This window comes from Heterocephalus glaber, unplaced genomic scaffold, assembly GCF_053883595.1.
Source record: "Heterocephalus glaber isolate CG9 unplaced genomic scaffold, H.glaber_assembly_v1.0 deba00001579, whole genome shotgun sequence".
NCBI classification, from domain to species: Eukaryota; Metazoa; Chordata; class Mammalia; order Rodentia; family Bathyergidae; genus Heterocephalus; species Heterocephalus glaber.
The window spans coordinates 11,540,064-11,560,199 of NW_028258360.1; the positions used below are offsets into that span (position 1 = coordinate 11,540,064).

At 58.5% G+C, this 20,136-nt stretch overlaps 1 protein-coding gene across 5 annotated transcripts in view; it reads right to left on the bottom strand.

Moving 5' to 3' along the window:
- The window catches only part of Rasa3 (RAS p21 protein activator 3), a 126,403-nt gene that overhangs the window by 14,685 nt on the left and 91,582 nt on the right, over positions 1–20,136 (bottom strand). For 4 of the 5 annotated variants that reach the window (XM_021239342.2, XM_087193190.1, XM_004858478.3 and 1 more), the window contains 13 exons: positions 19,245–19,339; positions 13,447–13,523; positions 10,833–10,913; positions 9,863–9,935; positions 7,967–8,043; positions 6,958–7,062; positions 5,705–5,858; positions 5,001–5,149; positions 4,308–4,422; positions 3,415–3,489; positions 2,729–2,852; positions 1,825–1,931; positions 681–758 (listed from right to left, as the gene is read on the bottom strand). In XM_021239342.2, coding sequence (XP_021095001.1) covers positions 681–758; positions 1,825–1,931; positions 2,729–2,852; positions 3,415–3,489; positions 4,308–4,422; positions 5,001–5,149; positions 5,705–5,858; positions 6,958–7,062; positions 7,967–8,043; positions 9,863–9,935; positions 10,833–10,913; positions 13,447–13,523; positions 19,245–19,339 — 1,310 coding nt within the window. Of the gene's footprint in view, positions 1–680; positions 759–1,824; positions 1,932–2,728; positions 2,853–3,414; positions 3,490–4,307; positions 4,423–5,000; positions 5,150–5,704; positions 5,859–6,957; positions 7,063–7,966; positions 8,044–9,862; positions 9,936–10,832; positions 10,914–13,446; positions 13,524–14,638; positions 14,849–19,244; positions 19,340–20,136 lie in introns of all 5 variants that reach the window. The other variant, XM_004858479.3, reaches the window with a different exon arrangement.

Genomic DNA, 20,136 nt, shown 5'->3' on the forward strand with positions numbered 1-20,136 from the left:
CTGCGCTGAACATAGGACCTTTCCCATGTGAGAGGCATTGCATTTATAGTTTCTGAAGACATAAACAAAACCAGGTTCCTAAATGTCGGGAGCATTTCTACATAAATTTTGGGGAGAAATCATTTCCTAATTAAAGTATGAGTATAGCTGTCTAAGGCTGACTCTGTTTTGCCTCCGGTCACAGCTGAGGCCTCAACGGTCTGTGAAGCTGTGGAGCTCAAAGGCAAGATACCATCAGCTGAAGACATCCTGGTTCCCTGAGAACCCAGTAGTAAGTAACACAGAAGAGAAAGGTTTCACCTGGGGGAGGCGTTCCTTATCAGCTCAACTCATCCCGCCTGCGCCTGGCCTGCGTGTGGAACTCTCCCCTCTCCGCCCTCATCAGCCTGAGATTTGCATCAACATAGGATCAGGCAGAAGACCTCTGCTGCGCCCTCCCTCAGTCACCCTAAGTCACCGGATACTGCCTCTGATCATTGTGTGGACCCAATAAGTGCTGGCTGGCGTGGAGAGGCTCGGTCTTCGCCCACTCTGAGGCACCGACCTGCCGGCACCCCATACACTTTGAAACTGTGCAAGTCTCTCTTGTCTTTTACTTTACCCTCGCCGTCCCCTTTCTAGGCAGTTGGAGCATATTGGGCTTCGATGCTATAAAGAGAACATGATGAACACAGACTTACAGACTTGGACTTAGACAGGCTGCCCAGAGTCTGGATTGTCTTGGAGATGAGCGTTAGGGTTCTGGACGTCTGTGGGTCCTGCCAGAGATGGAAAGGGAAATGCGGGCTTTGTTCCAGCTACAGGAATGCATGGTCAGTCTCAGAAGTGCAGAGGACAGAAAGAGCGAGGCATCTAGAAGCTGCCACGGCACACGCACAAGCTCTGCAAGCAGTGGATAAACACATGAGCCTGGACCTGGAAGGACCCAGTCCTGGGCCGGGTCTCACTCAGGCTGCGACCAGCATTTCAGGGAGTCTCACGGTTCCCTGTACCAAGAGCTCAGCCTCCCGCCTGGGACACAAAGGGGAATCTAAAGCTGGAAGCACCCATGGAGTCCCGAGTCTTCCCTGCTGGAGACATTTCTCTGCTGTCCCCACAGATGAGCCATTTTCATGGCCCTTCTTCCTCAGCTGTCCCCTCCCACCTGTGGCCACCTCACACACACGTCTGTGATGTGGCCTCTGTCACCAGCAGAATGGCAGCCCCACGAGGCTGCCCAGCCCTGGACGGAGCCTGACACATGGAAGGGGCTCAGGGACTGATGAGTCAATGTGCACGGGTCACAGGGGTGCAGTGTTTTTATGGCAGGAGGGAGGGTGCAGTAATAGTGACCAGACACCATGGCCCTGGCCAGACGGTAGAACTGTTATTTAAACAGCACTGATCCATCTAGCAGCAAGTGGGTGTTAGGGCTGAAAGGCTGCTAAACCACCCGCAGGAGGCTTGAGGTGGTCAGAGGCTCACACCCACCTTTCTCCACCTGCCACTGGCTCTGTAGAGACCCGGCTGGGACCAGCCTGCTGGCAGGCTGAGGAGGGCTCACTAGTAAGGACTCAGTGGTTTACAGGCTTGGCTGTGAAGGCCTGACTAGTTTACAGGCTTAGCACGCTCATCGGGGCTAACAGGTTTAGGAAGACTGACTAGTTCACAAGGACTGGCTAGGTGAAGCCTTCCCAGTTGATGAGGCCAGCTGGTATAGGACCAGTTGTTTCACAGAGAGGGCTGGTGTAGCACTGGCTGGTATATGGGGCTGGCTGGTGCAGGATCAGCTAGGGTACAGGGCTGGCTGGTGTAGAACCACTGCGCATGGGGCTCACCACTTACCGTATGGTGCGGTGTCAGCTGGAAGAGGTTGGGGGATAGGATGGCGGGTGCGAAGAACCGCAGGAAGATGAAGCTGCTCACTGCCGTATACCTGACATCCAGGTCGTCTGCCAGCAGAGGACGGCGCTTGCACCGGGGACGCAGCACAGCCGCCAGGGGCTCTGCAACTTCACCCAGCTCCTGGGGCCTCACGGAGAAGCCAGCCACCGGTTCTGTCTGGCTCCATTTCCCTCCATCTGTCTTTGTCTCTACCTGTTTCTGTATCTTCTATCCAGCTGTCTGTGTGCGTACCTGTCCCTGTATCTACCTCTGTGCCTCCACCTCTTCTGTCTCTGTAACTGTCCGGCTGTCTCTCTGTGTCTGTCTCTGCATCTATCCTGTATCCTGTCTCTATCTCTCTCACTGCTGTCCGCATGGGGTGCCCTGTGCAGGGGAATCACACACTCGGCCTCACTCTCAGGCCCTCCTATTGGATGCTCGGCTCTCATCTGGGCTAACAGGGCAGTGTTAGTACTTGTTTGTTCTTAGGCACTGCCTCCCACTACCCCATGCCATGGGCACTGCAGGGGTCTGTTCATGTGGGGTGGAGGGTTTTGCAGGGTCCATGCAGGGTAGGGGCTTGGGATTTGAGGGATCCACACATGCGGGGATCATCTGCTTCCCAGGAAGGGGGTTCTGGGTGCTCTCCTTTCCCAGTGCTCAGGGCTCCGGGCAGGGTGAAGGATTGTCCCTGAGGGCCTCCTCTTCTTGATGAGGTCATGAGGGAGCTCAGTGGCCCCGAGATCACTGCTGGGGATATGTGGAAGGGTGCTGTCAGAAGCACCCAGTCCTAGAATGGGGGTGCTGTGGGTGCCTGCTGGGGAGGGGTGGGTGGGGCAGAGTGGCTGGGGATGGGGGTGCTCACCCTGGAAGCGCTTAGCAGCTGCCTCCCGCAGCGAGAAGAAGATGTCGCACATGACAGTGGGGCAGCTGACCCCAGACGTGGTGATGACGGTGAAGATGCGGTCCACATACTGCCGCAGGTTCTCCTGGGATGGGACAGGGATTGGGAGCTGATTCCCTGGGGTGAGGAGTGCCAGGCTGAGAGCAGACACTCCCAGGGATGGACCTCATGACAGTGAAGGTCGCCCTCCCTTTAAGAGGCACCCTGAGCAGCCACAATAGCCAGCCCATGATGTACACCACCACCAGGGCCGGAAAGCCTGCAGTCCTCTCCTGCCAGCCGACATCTGAGAATGGACTGAGATCTACCAGGATGTGCCCTAGGGCAGAGGTCTGTGCTTCTGCCAAAAGGTGTGAGCAGTATGCCTGACCTGCAGGATGTAGGTGGGGGACACGAGCAATACCTTGGGGCATGCTGGCCTCAGTTTACCATCCTGGAAAACGGCACGCCACCTGCCCCTCACTTGCTTTGAGCAAGGAACTCTGCCTCTCAACTCAGCCTGGCCCTTGTGGGGAGCACTGGTGGGAGGGAAGTAGGTGGCCGGGCTCAGGACCAGGCCGGACAGGGGCCCCTCGCAGCTGTCCCCACCCCCGGGACCTGGGGACAGCGCCCATGCAGCCCAGGCTGGAGCACAGCGGGGGCCTCACCATGTTGTTCTCGAGGTTCTCACCGTCCTTCAACTTCACAGGGTCAATCTCACAGGGCCGGTGGCTCTGGCATATCTAGGAGGGCAGGTAAGGTCTGCACAGTTTGCACTGTGGCCCCGGCCTGGTCCCCACGTCGCAGGCTGCCGGGAGGGCCGAGCTTGGGAGGCACAGCGCTCCTCACAGCAGGCAGGACTTCCGGAGACCAGCTTGCCTGGGTCTGCTGCGGCCAAGCTTCATGAAGCCTAAGGAGCTGGCTACTGCTCTACCCCTGAGCTACATCCCTGGCCCTTTTTGTTTGTTTCCGCTTTATTTTGAGTCAGAGTCTTGCTATTTGCCCAGCCCGGCCTCGAACTTGTGATCCTCCTGCCTCGGCCTCCATGCCCAGGCAGCTTTTTTTTTTTGGCACCGGGGATCGAACTCGGGACCTTGCGCTTGCGATGCAGGGGGCGGCACCTCTGAGCTAAATCCCCGGCCCCCTGGACAGCTTTTATTATATTTTTACTTCAGAGTTTCCCACAGGTCAAACCAGGATGTCATTTTAAATTTGCAAAGAGCCTGCTTGTCACAAAACTGTTCTGGGGACACGGCCTGGCTAGGTGCCAACAAGGGTCAGGTGAGGGTTGTCACGTGTTTTGGGAAGGACTTGCATGGCCGGGATGCAGCAGACAGCCACTGCCCTGGACAGGACAGCCCCAGCACGCGGACATGCAGGGACCCACTGCGCGTGGGAGAGGTCTCTGGAAGAATCTGGTCTTCCTTGCAGGTCCTTCCCTCTTTAGCAGAATGACAAGGTTTTTTCGTTTTTTAATGGCTCTGGGTGGTGGGACAGCCATGTGGCGCTCTCCCTGCCTGTCACAGAGACACCCGTGGCCAGGACACATGATGGCGCTCACCTCCTCGATGGCGGGCTTCAGGGCAACCTGCAGGTAGTGCATGCCCGCCAGCTTCATCGTTTCATCGATGCACTTGGAGGCCAGCGAGTTCCCTCGGAAGATGGTGTTGGGGTCCCTGGAAAAGAGGGCAGCAGGCGGCTACCTCCCCCAGGCCCACGAGGGAAGAGTGTGCCCCTGAGTGCCTGGTCGTGGCCCCCAGTGCCCACACAGGTCCTCGAAGGCCGCACAGTGAGCCTGGGTCCGCCCAGTGCAGCCACTTTCTCCGTGAACGGGGCTTTGCAGTTAAGGCTGCTCTGCTTCACAGCCCCGGCGGCCACAAGGCCAGACAGGAAAGTGGCCCTAGCCATCTGCCTTGCTACTTGCCTCTGAGTCACTGCCCACACACGGGCAGCTGGAGCAGCCTTGTGTCCTGGGTTGGCAGCACCCCAACTTGGGCCCTTGACTCTGCCAGGCACCCAGGCTCTGCAGCTTACACCCTGGGGCCACTGCACACTCAGTGGTTAGAAAAGCACCAGCCAACCTTTCCGGTGGGACCTGAAGGTCATCCCTTTCTCCCACACATCCTGCGGGGAGGTGGCTTTGGAGTCCAACCTCTAGGGTCTGAGCCACCAGTTTCCCGGCCCAGCCCCACTGCAGGCTGGAGAGGTGGACAGAGGCGGGGGTCAGGGGCCGGGGATAGGCTGGGGCACTCACTGGGTCCTCCTCACTTCGGCGCTGGCGATGGCACTGACGAAGGGCACCACCCGGCCATAGTGGAGCAGGAGCCGCACTAGGGGCACAGCTGCCTCCTGCTTCTCTTTGCATACCTCACCCAGGATGTGGGCAGCCGACGCGGAGACAGGCTGACGGGGGAGGGTGGGTCAGGGTGAGCAGCTACCCCTGTACAGCCCAGGCCCCTCCGCCCAGGGTCGGTGGGCCCACACGTGCAGGTGCTGCAGGGCTGCAGGGCATTGGGGCTGCCGCCACCCCAGCCAGCAGCATGGGGCCCTCAGCAGACGTGACTTGGTCATAGCCAGCCACGAGTCAGCAAATCTGAGCAGCAGCTGAGCAAGGGGTTACGGGAGGAGAGAGGTGGGGAAAGGCCGGGGGACGCCACCAGCGTCGCCCACTAGGGAGAGGCAGCCCAGCAGCGAGGGGGGATGGAAGGGCAGGCCTGGCTGGGGCCAGGCAAGTAACCAGGGCACCAGTGGGCCTGGAGAGTGGACAGGACCGCTGGGTAGCAGGAACCTGCACTGGACAGGTCAGGTGAGTGGGCAGAGCTGGGGCAAGCGCTGGTGGGTGGGTGGGGCCTTGGGGGGCCAGGGCCGTACTGCTTGGGGAACAGGGCAAGGTTCCAGGGAGGAGAGGCTTGGACTCTGGACAAAGGCCCCAGCAAGGTGAGCACAGGTCCCACACACCTCCACATCTGCAGACCTCAGGAGCAGGTCCCGCAGCGGGCTGTAGTAGTCGGAAGAAAACACATGGTCTTCGGTGTAAACCACGTTCAGCCGCAGGGAGCCTAGGTCATCAGGCTTTGGGCTCTTGCTGTTGTCTCGGGGCTGCAGGAAGTACCTGAGGAGGATGGGCCACAGTAAGGCCACAGCTCGCTCCAGGTCTTGGGGGCCGGAGGGGTGTATGTCCAGGGCTCCCCGCCGCCACATGACCATGCAGCCATCCAAGGGTAGAGTTGCCTGGGGCGGGCCCACAGCCAGGCCTGAAAGCTAGGAGCAGTCCGGATGACCGGTAAGCAGGGGGAGAAGGGCTGGAGGAGCCTGCCAGGAGGAAGGAAGGCAGCAGCCAGCAGGGCCCCACTGCAGCATCCACCTGTGAGGACGGACACTGGGCAATGAGAACACAGGACTGCTGGGACAGAGGGCCACGCAGCCTTTCCATTAGGAAGAGCTGGCTTGCACTGGGGCAGGGGTCACTCTGCAGTCCTCAGCAGAGTGGTCCCTCTGCTCACCCCTCCCTGCCCCACTTCCTGGGCTGGGCAGCTTGAGATCCGTGTCTGAGACACAAGCCACTGTGGTCTTTGGTGGGTTTTGGTGGCCACCTCTGCTGAGGGACTGGGCCTGGCCAGCAGGAGTGGGAGGTCCAGGTCTAGGTGGCACCCTGTGCTGGGCTCCTTCCATCGTGGCACGAGAAAGCAGCTTCCTGGGCAGATTGGGCCTCAGCACACACAGTACAAGGTGCCAGGTGTCAACTAGACACCCACTGGCATGTGCCTGAGTCTTGAGGAAGCGTGTGGACAAAACCCAACAAGCCAGAGGTGCGCTCCCCACACCCAAATGCAGCACCTCTGGAGATCAGCAGAGATAAAGGCACCAGGCAGCAGAGAGCCGGCAAAGGCAGCTCAGAGGGACAGCGAGGCTGAGACCGCAGACGGACAATGACCGCTCCACCAGCTGCCCCGGCGGCATGTCAGCAGCAAGGGCCAACAGCTGTCCTCAGTGCTGACTGCTGTGTCCTCTACCTTAGGCTGAGCGTTACCTCCTGCCTCAGTGTGCCTGGCTGTCACCTCTCACCTCTCCCTCCTTGGTGAAAAGGCAAAAACTCATCTCCACACACAAGCGCATGGCAGCAGGTGCACTGGGCCAAGGGTGACATGGTACCCTTCCTCCCACCCTTCCACCCCTCCTGGGTGTGCTGACCCCAGCCCCGTGGCACCTACCAGGCCTCGTAGCAGCTGGACTGCCGCAGCACCTTCAGTGGGATCCTCAACTCCCCTAGGAACTCATCACCAAACTTCAGGTTGCTGGCATTCCAGAGGTCGACTCTGAAAATGAGCAGCACTCAGATCCCACCCGGTAGGCACCTGCTTCCAGGAGGGCTTGGAGCCTAGCTGCCCATGTGACACTGGCTTCAGTGATCTCCACAATGCCCACAGCTGCATTGGAGCAGAGACCTGCAATGCTGTGCGGACAGCCAGGCAGGGGTGCAGGCCAGGACACAGCCCTCCTGGCTGGCAGCACAGGCAACCACGGGCCCCCGCCACATGTGAAGAGCCAGACTGCCGCCACTGCTCCGGCAACTGCCCTCACCCCGAGTGCCCCACGGCCCCAGATGGGTAAGTGTCCAGGATGCCCGGCACCCCACAGTGAGCCTGGGCTCTGCCCCAGCCCCAGCTGGGCAGCTTTCATCTGCTTGGCCCAGTAGATGAGGGTAGCACCTCGTGGCCCGAGTGGCTGGTGCAGGACGGTGCCCAGCCTGGTGAAGACGGGGTGCCCACCTTCATCTAGAAGAGCCATGGTGCTGGCAGCACCTCTCTGAACTGAGACTGCTGACTCTGCAGGCCAAGTAGGACCTGTGGGAGCCACGCGGGGGAACTTGGGCAGGGTCCCCAGGAGCCACAGACCACAGTGGGGTGGTCTCTGTGAGGCGTCCACACCAGTGCCCTGAGCTTCCTGACACAGCAGGTGATGCCCTGACCCTCCTTCCGTGCAGAATGCCCAGTTCCCTGGAACTTGGGGCCACAGGATTGTGCGGCAGGAGGCTGGAAGGACAGAGGGGTCCACCTGTGCGAGGAGTCACAGGGTACAGGTCCACGGAATGAGTCTCATGCAGGTCCCACCGGACATGGCACTTGGGGTGCAACTGTGGGAGGGAACCTTGCCCTCTCCAGGCCCCAAACAAGGACCAGACAAAACCATGCAGAAGAAAGAGGGAGCCTGACTTCTTACCTAATTTCAAGTTTGTCCACATCTTCCTCCTCGAAGTCAAAGTGGGACTTTTTGCTGTAGCTGCAGGGCCTGTTCACCTGGGGGCAGACGGACAGAAAAGACGTATGCAGCCCCACAGGACACAGTCAATGAGGAAGGCCTGCGCTCACCTGCCCGCAGGAATGGCCATAGCAGGAAGGGCAGTGGCAGGGTCTGGGCCCAGGCCTGTGTGCTGACCCTGGAGCTTTGCTGGGCCACACAGGGCAATGGGAAGCCGAGGTGGAGGCTGACCCCACTGGGAGGGGCCTGAAGGGAGCTGCTTGGGGCCTGGGACGTAGTGGACTCTGGCTTTTGACTCTGAGGGGCTTCTGCCTCATCCTGAAGCAGAGTGCTCCAAGGGCCGGGAAGGCTGGCAGCTCCCAGACGGCCTTCATGTCCTCTTCCGCCACAGGAAGGCCCGAGAGCCCTAGACACCAGCTCCCTACTGCATGGCCTCCAACCCTCAAGAGCCCCTCTGGGAGTTCACACCTAGGGAGGCATCAGAAAACTGAGAGACCAAGCTGTATTTCCTCCTAACATTACAGGGCTGTGAGCCCCTTAAAACATAAAATAGCCAGCAGGTTCTGGGGTTCACAGCGGGCACCACCCCCAGGCCTACCCTGTCCCCTCTGCGGAGTCAGAAAATTTCGCTCCAAGCTGTATTCTGGAAATGGACAAAACCATGCTGCTTACACTGCTTAAACTCTGAGCTCTAACTCTGAACACCAGACTAGTGGTCGCCACCAGCGCCACAGGCTCCCGCCAGCCCTGGCCTGCAGGCCTGTCCCCAGCCACTTGTCCTCCAACACCAGCCCCTCCACCCACTACTGGCCAGCACCACGCCCAGACTTGCCTGCCTCGTGCCCCGTGGGCCTCTCCTAGAAGCTGGCTCCCCTCAGCCTGCAGGTGTCTCTGAATGCCGCCTCCTCCAGGAGCCTCAGCCCCTGCCACACCCTGTCCCCGGCAGGGCCACACACTGCTGCCCCGCTGACACTCATCATCTGCTTCCCATGGGCCTGGCTCAGCTCTCTCCCAGCCTCCTGCAGGGGGTGAAGGTGGCTCCTACAGGACTTCACATATTTGGACAGTCAAGGCTTTTAGGCTATCCTGGCAGAAGGTGGCCTGGGAGTGACTTCCCCTTGCCCTCTGGCCCCCTGCTGCCTGGGACTTGCCTTCCCTGGAGCAGGACACCCAAGAAGGGCCCAGGGGAACAGGGAGCCCGGACAGCAGTGTCCTAGACCACAGCTCGGGAGGAGCAGGGCCGCTGGATTCAACAGCAGCCCCAGGCCAGGCCTTTCAGGAGCCTTGCCCCCACTGCAGACCGTAGTTCCCAGACTTCTCTGGGGGTCATTAAGTTCCCCAGCGGGGGAGACCCCCACCTCCCAGGACCGTGTCGGCTCCTGTCCTCGAGGCTGTGTCCCTCAACTTGCTGTGGCCACTGCACCCCATGAAAGCGTGTGCTGAGCTGGAGCCGAGCCCTTGGCCCCTCCCTCCCAAGCCCTGGTGCACAGGAAGAACACACCTTGGTGGCCCTCAGCCAGGCCTACACCGACTCTGCCCCATGAGGCACCAGCCCTCGAGCTGCGTGTCCTAGAGGCAGCCAGGGAGTGTCTGGGTTGAACCACTTCCCCTTTGCTGCAAACTTTCGCATTTCCGGTGGATAGAGCCTCACTCTGCCCAGGGAAGGTAGGGTGGAGCAGCCAGAAAAACAAAAACCCACAGCCAGTCAGCCCAGGGCCTGAAGACCTGGGCCCCAAGAACTGCCACCCTCAGCTGGAATCCAGGCAGCTGCAGAGCAGCGGCGACTTCTCTTCAGGGACAGCTCAGCCCTTCCTGCTCATCCTCAGCACACTTCCGGTTTTCCCACTGAGCACCAACCTCAAAGTAAAACACCTCGTCAAACTGGGGGTTGTTGGTCTTCTTCTTCACTTTCGTCTTTTTGGCTTCTGATCTGCAGTCCAAAGAGGAAAGGTTAGGCTTGGAAATGACACTGTTGATTCTGAATCTGCCTTAAAATTGAGCTGTCGAATATTACAGCCTTTATTTATCTCATAGACATTTCTGTTTGCCTCTACCTCCAGATGGTATGCAAATCAGCAACCTTTACAGAGCCAGAAATACCCAATATGGAGGTCACAAAGGCCTCATTCTTCACAAAGCAATTTCAGAGCAATCAAGGAAACCAAAAGGAGTCAACATGACATATTCCTTTCTCATTTGGACATTTTCTTCCCCTTTCCCAGCATCTATTATACATTTTGATCCTTATTTACATTTTCAGTTTCTCACACCAGGGAAACAATAAAGTATCTGAACACGGGTGTCTGCTTTATTTCACTTAAGATTGTGGTCTTAAGATGCATCCATTTAGCTGGAAATGTCTCAAGCTCATCCTTCTTTATGGCAGAGCAGTCCTCCCTTGTATAAAAACCCCACATCTTTATCCACTCGTCGGCTGATGGGCACCTGGGCTGTTTCCAGGGCTAAGCGATTACGAACTGCACTGCTGTAAACATGGCTGTGAGGGGGGTGAGGGCGAAAGGGAAGAAGGGACAAGGAAAGAAAAAGAATGGAAAGGAAAAAGGGAAACAAAGCTTTTGTAAACAAGGCCAGGAAGAGGGGATGAAAGGAGGGAAGGGAAATGGGGAAGGAGCAAGATACGCCATGAACAGTACAAATTCCCTGTGATGGATGCTATCATTGCGGATCTCTCAAATGTACCAAGAAAAACTTTTAAATGACATATTCCACTTCCTCCTCCTGCAGGGGGCGCCAGCCCTGTGCCTCCTGGGCTCCCTCGCCCAGGACCAGAGCAGCACCCAGGGTGGGCGGGACCGGGACAACTTGCCTGAAGGGTCCAGCCAGTGTCACTGTGGCGTAGGGGTCGCACTGCCCGTTCACTATGGGGAGGCCTTGGCACTCAAGGATGCTGCGGAGACAGAGGACGGGATGAGAGGAGGTCAGGAGGGCCGAGCCTTTCCCTGCCGGTCTGCTGACCAGGAGCAAGATGACCGTCAGGGTTCCTGGGGTGGGAGAGGCTGGCGGATCTGTGTGGCCAAGAACCAGCCGTCGAGGAGCAGCTGATACAGGGACAGAGACCCTGCAGGGCTTGACAGGACAGTGGCTGCAGGTTGGTATCCAACCAACAGCACGCACGCACGCACACACGCAGGCGCACACACACGCACTTAGATGTTGCTGCAGGGAGGAGCTGTGGAGCGACCAGGTCCTTGCGGGGGGAACCTGGGGCCGCAGGCTGGTGGGGCTTGCCCTCCACAGCTGTCTACAAGGTCCCAACCAATCACAGCTGGCAAGGGATGCAGGATCCCCCAGAGGTGGTGTCCAGGACCAGGGCTATGTCCTTTTGCACAGCAGGGTCCAGAGCCTTCCAGCTTTGCACTCAATGCCCCCTTGGGGAAGAAGGCCATGAGCGTGGTGATGGTGACGCTGTCCTGGGAGCCACGGGGCAGGACACATGTCCCTGCTTTCAGAAGCCTCATGGCGGATGATGCAGGGAGGGCTCCCTGCCCATAATGGCAGACGGCTGTCAGCCACGAGGCCCTGAAGAGAGCCGAGAGTCTGACAAGTCCCAGGCCTCCCAGGGCTGCTCTCTGACGCCCTGAGCTGGGCTGGGCCCCAAATGCCTGTGACGGTTTGGGGCTTCCCCACGCGTGTCTCCTCATCCTGGCTGGGAGCCTTCTCCCTGGATGCCAGCGTCTGCAGCACAGGGCGAGGAGCAGACCCAGGTGGGCACAGGGAAAGCCCTCTGAGCCCACCACTCCACACATAGCACACGACTGCGTGGCCGGTGGCAGAGCAGCCCACTCTCCGGCTGCTCTCCTACTCCATCCAAGGAAACAACTTCACACGGCTGCTCCTTGAGCAACAGGCACACAGGAGCCCTGAATTTGCATGCTCCCAGCTGCAGCTGGAGTCCACAGGGCAGTAGCTTTCATTCCTGTTTTTCAGATGGAGAAACTGAGGCACGGAAGCAAGTCCCTCTGGATTCTGACCCAAGCTCACTGCTTTTTTCTCTCCTTCGTGCTGAGCAAACAAAGGGCTGGGGCTGGCAAAAGGCTCAGATGTTCTGGGAGCCATGGTCACCACCTGTCTGGGCCACTGTCAGCCCATGCTTCAAAGAGCCTCCTGACTCAGCCACCCCAGCCCAGGGAGCAGGCTGCACTCAGAGGAGAACTCTCCACCTGGGCAAGGCTCCCGAGGGCTCCTGGACAGCATGTCCCCCAGTGCTAGCAGCTGCTGCAGGGCAAAGCCAGGTGGGGAAACCCAGGACCCAGGGCCACAGAAGGCGACTCACAACCTCAGTCTGAGTTCCCAGTGGGCCCACTGCTCAGAGGCCCCAGGGGCTGAGGATCAGAGGGACACAGGGGTGGCCTGGCCCCTTCTCTGCCTTGAGCTCAGCTCACAGCACCTTTCAGCCCCACCTTTCATGGGCCCAAGAAAGCCACTTCTACCCACACCCTCGGTTTGGGCCTGGGCCCCACAAGTCCAGCCTTGGATTCTAGGAACATGGCTATAAATACATTTATCTCACAGCACCTGCAGTGCAGCAAGGAGCTCAGCACAGTCAAGAACTCATATGTGCCTGCAGTGACCTTCTGTCCCTGCCCTGAGCACACTCCACAGCCACAGGAGTCCCCTGAGCGCCCAGCACCGGGCTGCATGGTCTCACCATGGGGCCACGGGCCACTGGGGACCATTGTGGGGACAGTAGGGAGAAGACCCTGTTTACCCAACGCCCACCCCAGGGGAGTAGGGTGTGAAACCCCAACCATGAACTCAGCTCTGTGTGCATCCTACTTGGGGGGGTCACTGCCTGCTGCAGCGCATGCCTGCCCTGCTCCAAGGACACTTCTGGGAGGAAGAAGCCCCATCTTTGCTCGCTGAGGGCAGCAGGATGGGCCCCTTGTGGCTTGAATGTGTCCCCAGTAGCTCCAAGGTCAGACGCAACCCCCAAAGGCAAATGTAGGTGTCACAGGTGGCCAGGGAGGTGACAGGGTAGCTGAGGTCACTAGGTGGTGCCAGGCACCCTGACGGCTTTATAAGCGAGAAGGAGAACTGAGCTGCCACCACTGTCCCACCGAGGGAGGCCTCAGCCTCGGTGGGACAAGAACCGTGAACCAGACCAGCAGTTCTCTGCACATACCCTGGCTCGGGCATTTTGTTACAGCAAGAACAGACTGCAATGGCCCCGTCACCAGGACTTACGTCTGCACGTTCAGTGGCAAGGAAGATGTCCTAGCTGCGTTCTACCTGGGCCGTGTGCCCTGTTATCCCCACCCTGGGCCCGCTGTCCAGGGAGGAGGCCAGTGAGACCCAGGGCAGCAAGTGCAGAGGCATCATCCTGCTCCCCTAGGCATCAGAGGAGGAAGCCAGGCCCTTTGGAACAGGAGACATCTCCTTGGAACCCCGACCCAGACCTGCTGCTGAGGTGCACATCTTACCGTGTGGCGAGCTTGTGGCAGACAGCGCCCGTGTCGGTGATGACCTCACTCAGCCTCAGTTCCAGGTGCACCTTGCCCTGCAAAGGACAGGGGAGGATCGGGGGCACAGCCCAAAGCTGGGGGACGCGGTCCACAAGAAGGCAGAGCTGGGATGGAAGGTCACATCCCGCGGGAGGGCTGCCTGGTCCGTGGCAGCTGCATTTCCAGCCTGCCGTGCTCCACACTCAGAGCTCGAGCACTAAGGGGAGGTCAGCGCTGGCCGTGCAATTTCAGAGTGAGGGTCCCAAAGGGTCAGACCCCAGCAGAGCAGCCCCGGACATGCTGCAAGTCCACTTGTGATGCACCACAGTGGCCCCTGCCCAGGGCAGGCATAGGCAGAGGGGCGGCCCCAGGGACCCTCCGGGCCCACCTTTGCCTCCTCCTGGAAGGCCAGTGGCCCGAGTCCAGTTCCTATGAAGAAGCTAATGTCTCACTCGGCACTTTCAGGAGCAGGGACCTGCTCTGAGCGGGATCGAGTGGGGACCTGTGGCCTGAATTGGACACACTTCTGTGGCTCCTTTTCTTTCCCTGAGCCCAGGAGCTTAGACACTGGGCTCATGGCCATGATGCCACTGCCCTGGGAAGTGGTACTGCTTCCTTAGGTCAAGAGCACTTTTGGACCCAAACCAGGCCAACGCACAGGACCAAGTGCCCAGTTTCCTATCAGAGGACGGCACCAGCCATGGGCACCAACCCCTACAGGGAAATTCTGAGATCTGCAAAGGTGTCAGGCAGATGGGCAGAGAGCCGTGTCCCGCCCAGGGGCCTTTGGAACGTGGGAGGCTGTGTCTGGGGGATGAAAGGCCCCACTGCCGACAGCGTCCTTTCCATTTCCTATTTTCCCCCAGCAGCCGTTGGGCTCCTGCGCCTTTCTCAGCCGGTGGCACACACTGTGGGACAGAAACATGGGCACCAAACAGTCACACTGCACTGCCCTGACCATGGCCAGGGGCCCTGCAGATCCACGGGCCAGCAGTCCCCATGTCTCACCAGCACCCAGGGCCTGCTTCCTGCACGACATGGCAGTTGGGGCGGTGCCTCTCACAGCAGCTGACCCGGCCTTGCCACAAACAACCCAGACCAGAAACATGGCTGCCCTTGGGTCACGCTCTTGATTTCAGATCTGCAGAAAACGCTGCATCCTGGCACACACCTGGGCATGCGGGTTCACGGCAGGGCCAGGCACTGCCCTGGAGGGACAGAAGCCGGGCTCCGGTCTCTGGCAGGGGTTGGGTAGGCCAGGAGCCACCAGGGCCTCATGCATCCAGCCTGCCCACTACGTCCCCCACTGCCTTCGAGGACAGCTCATCCAGTGCAGCCAGTGTCCCAGCTTTTATTCCAGTTGTGAGAGAAGCCGTGGAGCCTGCAGAAGAAAGTGCTGATGGCAGCTTTTCCTTCCCAGCTTATCAGGGGACTAAAGACACCAAGAAGTTAACGAGGGCTGAGCCACAGCTTAACAATGAGCTCGCCTGTAAGGCTCTAGGCTCTACCCCAGCACCAAAAAAAGAAAGTTGAGGAAGCAACAGGGAAGTGAACAACATCACGAATCAGCAGGGCTGACTGCTGCCCCAAGATCACCTCATCCCACAGACAGTATCACTGGAGCTCACAGGGTGGCAGCCACCCTGCCAGCCTCAGTGTCATCCCTCAGACCACACAGAGACTAAACGAGAGATCAGAACAGCAGGGCAGCTGAGAGCCCTGGAACACTTGGAGAGTAAGCAATGGACTTGTAAACACCACATGGGTCAAAGAAGTCTCCAGAGACCTTGTTATGGGTGTGTCTAGCTGTTCCCCCAGAGCCTCATGCAGTCATAGGTGGGGCCTTTTCAGAGGTGGCTGGATGTAGAGTGATTGATTCATGGTGCGATGCTAGGATTAAGGGTGGCTGATCACTAAGTCAGTCCACCGATTGGCTTGGCACCACCCCAATCCCAGTAGCCTGGATAGAATTTGAAGGATAGAAACAGGGTTTTCTGGACCCTTGCTTGCTTTGCTATCCTCTGCCCACCATGAACTGTTTCTCCTCTTCAAAGCCCCTCTGCCAGGCCACCCCGCCTTGGAGCCAGCCGATTATGGACGGAAACCTCCATAAACTGTGAGCCAAATAAACCCTTCCTCCCTTAACTTGTGGTGTTGGGTATTCTGTTTCAGCAATGAGAAAAGTAACTAAGATAGACACTTAAACATAGTGTGAAACAAAGGAAAATGAAATTATAATACAGAATTTGTGGGTCGCAGTAAAAGCACAGCTAAGAAGGAAATTCAGAACATGGTCATATACCCAGAAAGGAAGGAAAATCCAGAATCAATGACCTCCACTAGACATAGGAGATTAAATTCATAGAAAGCTAAAGAAATAAAACTTAAATCAGAAATCGATGAAACTGAAAACAGGAAATCAGAGAACCATCAAGACCAAAATCAGGTTCTCTGAATAGATCAACAGAGCTAAACCTCGAGGCAGGGTAACCAGAACAAAGAGGAGTGGCTTCCTAAGACCAGCGAGAGAGGGCAGTGCCAGCCCAAGCCCTGTGCACAAGGGGACCGAGGGCCTTGGTGACCACTGTGCAGCAGCACTGGGCCACAGGGGGGCCGGGCAGGCCTGCTCAGTTTCTCTGTAAACTTAAAACTGCTCAGAAACCAGAGTTTGGTAGCTTACAAAATCCCCCAGAGGTCCCTGTGCTCTTTTCTCAGGAAGGTCCTCCCTACACAAGGGCCACCCTGCAAAGTGGGAACAATCCCAGCTTAGCCCCAGGCTGCTGTGGGATCCATATGGGGCCTGTGACAATGAATGCCGCCCTCCGACCTGTCCCCACCCTAAGTAGCCACTAGTTCTCGATGGGACTCGAGAAGGGAGAAGATGTTGCAAAGGGCAAGGCGGAATGGAGCTGGCCTCTCCTTGGCCTCCTGTGCCCCCTCAAGCCCTCAGAGCCACCCGAAGGCCAGGCCCCAGACTGAGAACACCTGCCGGTGTCCTTCTGGGTTGTCTGATGCACCTACGGCAAAATTCCCCAAATTTCCACCCCGTCCCTGGCTCTCGAGCCAACCGTCTCTAGAGTGGTGGCTGCTGATGCCTTGTGTCCCAGGCCAGTTGATAAACTCAGAGTGGAGAGGGGTGAGGCACAGTCTGGGAACCTTTAGAAAAGATACCAGCTCCAGAAAGAAGCAGGCCATCTAAGTTGCCTTTCCCCGTTCCTGTGATGCTAGCGTAGTGTGATGGTCTGTCAGGGCATGGGTCTCCTTCCCATGCCGTGTACAGCAGACGGAAGCAGGGAGCCATAGCCGCCCACCACCCAGCGTGAAACTGTGAAGGTGACATTTCAAAATGAGAGGCAGCTGCAGAGCAAGGATGCAACTGCAATTTAAAGGTCAGACTGAGCAAGGCGAAAAGAGGCCTCCTTGTCCCGGCCACTTCATAAGCAAGAAACTTCCAGAACAAAATGCCAGAGAAGCACTAAGCTCAGCGCAGCACCTGCCAGGGTCCCAAGCTGCAAGCTGCATCCTCCTGGGCCCTCCCCAGGGTCCTTTCCTCTCACCACCCAGGCTCCCAGGAGTGCAGCAGGGCTAGGTCTCAGTCTTCATCACAGACTCAGCAGGGAGCGCTGGAGCTGCCTTCCACACTGTTAGGAAACATCTCACCAGCCACAAGGCTCCCATGAGAGTGGGGTTTACAGCTCTGTGGTGATGCAATGGTTCCAAATCATGACTGCGGTGATGACAAATCTACAAACAGGTTGAAGCTGCCCACAGTGTCCAGCAGCCAGACAGTGGCCATGATTCGCAGTGAGCAAATAGGCAAACTGGTCCATCCACACATGGAATATGACTTGGCCTGGGAGGGAAGGGAATCCCAATCCAGGCCACGGCCTGGTGAGTGGGCAGACACCAGCCACACGGTAAGCGCTGCTGCAGGTCACTCCTGCAGACCCCAGGGCGCCCGTGTCCACTGGGAGGGCAGCAGGTGCTGGGCACCAACCTCCCATATAGGAAGGTGGCCAGGTATGGCGAGGGCCGGTGATGACAGCTGCACAGCAGTGCCAATGTTCTCGTGCCGCAGAATCAGACTTGGAAATACCTAACCATTTCCAGTGACAATGTGTGTGGTTCACCACAACAAGGAATGGAAAACTTGCACGGAACATACACACATGCAGAGTGGCGAGCCTGGAACAAAGTCCGTGGCCTGGGAGCTTGCACAGTCCTTGAGGTGGAGCCCTGGGGACAGGCCCTCTGCGTCTCATCTTCTAAAAACACACAAACTTGCTGGTCACAGTTCCCTGTCTGACATCTGTAACCACAGAGCTGGAACCATTTCAAAATTAAATAGGCAAAAAATAGGAAAACCCACACGTGCCAATACAGCCAAGCAAGTCTGGGAAACACCACCTGGACGTGGCCTGAGGCTGTGCACAGCACCAGTCTCACCTTGGGCCCCGGGCTGCAGGTGTGGATGGGGCTGAGAGGAGGGTCCTGCACTCTGAACCCCTGCTTAGCCGAACTCTGAGGTTCTCAGCCGAGCTGGGCGCGGGCAGGGTGACCTCGGCTCTAGCATCATCTTGAGCTCTGCACTCGCACCAGAGTACAGCTGGTTCTTCGTTCATTAGAGCATCCTGTAAGCCACAGTGTGTGGGCTATGGGCCCATGTTTTCTTGGGAGGCAGAGTGCATGGGGCAGCCATGATCCCGTGCGTCTGGTGACAGGCAGCACCCAGGCTGGATCAGCTCGGTCCTTGATTCTGCCTGGGCCTCTCCGTGTTCTGTATGGGCTCTGCTAACTCCAAGGACAGAACCCAGGGCCAGGGGGTCTGAGTGGCCTAGGACCTCAGCAGTGATCTGGAGCCCCACCCTTCACTGGGGAAGCCTGCTAAGCAGGAGGGTCCTGAGGATGGAGGCAGACAGGCCTCCACAGGGACATGCAGCATGGAACTGCTTTCACGGACATCTCGGGCAGGCCCTCACAGGTATGCATTTTGGGGATCTTTCTGTGATACCATCTACCAGGTATAAAGTTATACCCAATGTGCCACTGAGCTGCACACACATCGGCCCCTGCACTTCACTGAGGAGGAGGAGGTGGTGCACAGGTTACAGCTCAGCCCTGGAAGCCTGGAGGCCGGACCTGAGCAGATGGGCAGCTGGGGATGGCTCCCGCCACACACTGTGCTGACAGCGAGGCACCCGCAATGCGAACGCCCGTGTGTGCAGTGTTGGCCGCTCCACTGGGCGAGGCCTCTGCAGCTGCTTCCTGTGCAGGGCCAGGGCTCAGGGTGGCCCACAGGGGTGGGAATGGTGTGTGCCTTGTGGGTGCCCCTGTGGGTACACTCCCTTACAGGCAGTCCAAGGGCACCTGGCTGACATGTGCGCCCCTGCAGCAGCTTCCCCGGGCCTGGTACCCAGTCCCATAGTGCCCTGCAGTGTCTCGGGTGTCGGGGCATTCAGTCCAGGGAGCACAGGGAGGATGGGGACCTGAGGACAGGATTCCCAAGCTGGAGCCCTGCTCCAGGACTCCCCATAGCTGTCTGTCACCAGGTCTGCTCTCTGCCTTCTCCAAGTTCCCACCCCACCCCATTTCACGTGTGATGAAAGTTGTGTCTGCTGCCTAAAAAGTCTAGCAATAACAAGGGAAGAAAAATTAAGAAGCCTTCATCTAGAATCTCAGCACAACTCCCATGAGTGCACATGTGCCAGGCACTCTGCCCGCAAGGCCCTGAGCCTGGGCTCTGTCCTCACCCTGGACCCGGCCCACCCCAGCCTCACCTGTACTTCTGAGTCAGCGTCCACGTGCTGCAGCTGGAACCAGGTGTCCCTGTTGTGGTATTTCTGCAGGTCCTCCTTCCGGATGGCCACCTTCCCTGAAAAGACATGCAGAGCAGACTCAGAGGACACTCAAACCCAAGGGGACAGGCTCCCTGCCAGCTGCCAGACCCACAGGGACACCAGCCAAGGCCAAAGCCCCGCCCTCTGCAAGGTCATTGCACACAGCACCCCCCGGTTCGGGTGCCCTGGGCCTTGCTCTGTGATCCCTGAGAACCTGCTGACGTGGAGGCCCTGCCTGCTGTACAGTGAGCACCTTCCTGCCCCGTGTGCCACCTGAGGAAGCTGCACTAGGCACTGAGGACGGGCTGAGCCTCATATTCGGGCAGCGAGGGCCTGCCAGGACCAGCTAGGGGCCGGTGGTCGTGGCACCTGCCCATCTCTGCAGCCTCCTCTCCAGAGCCGGAAGCAGAGCCCACTTTGCAGGTGTGTGAGGCGTCGGCAGGAGTGTTTGTTGACAGAAGCCACGTTGTGGAACACATGTGTGCATCTAGACACACGCATGCACACACACACATATAGCACGTGTGATGGCTCCTGTTGGGTTCGGGTCATTCACAGCGACAGGGGCTATGAGGTGCAGCTGGGATGATCTGCCTTCCTACCACAAATGTGGGTCTCACCTTTGGACTGGGGACAGCTCGTCATGGCCAGGGGATACTGTTAGGACAGCCTGTCATGGCTGGGTGACACCTGGCAGGCTGGCCTGTCACAGCTGGAGGGTTCCCTCCACGCAGCAGCCAGGAACACACAGCCTGTCCATGTCCTGAGGCCTGTCCCTGCCTTTGATCTCCCCACCGTGGGCCCCATGCCCATGGCCACGCTGCAGCCGCTG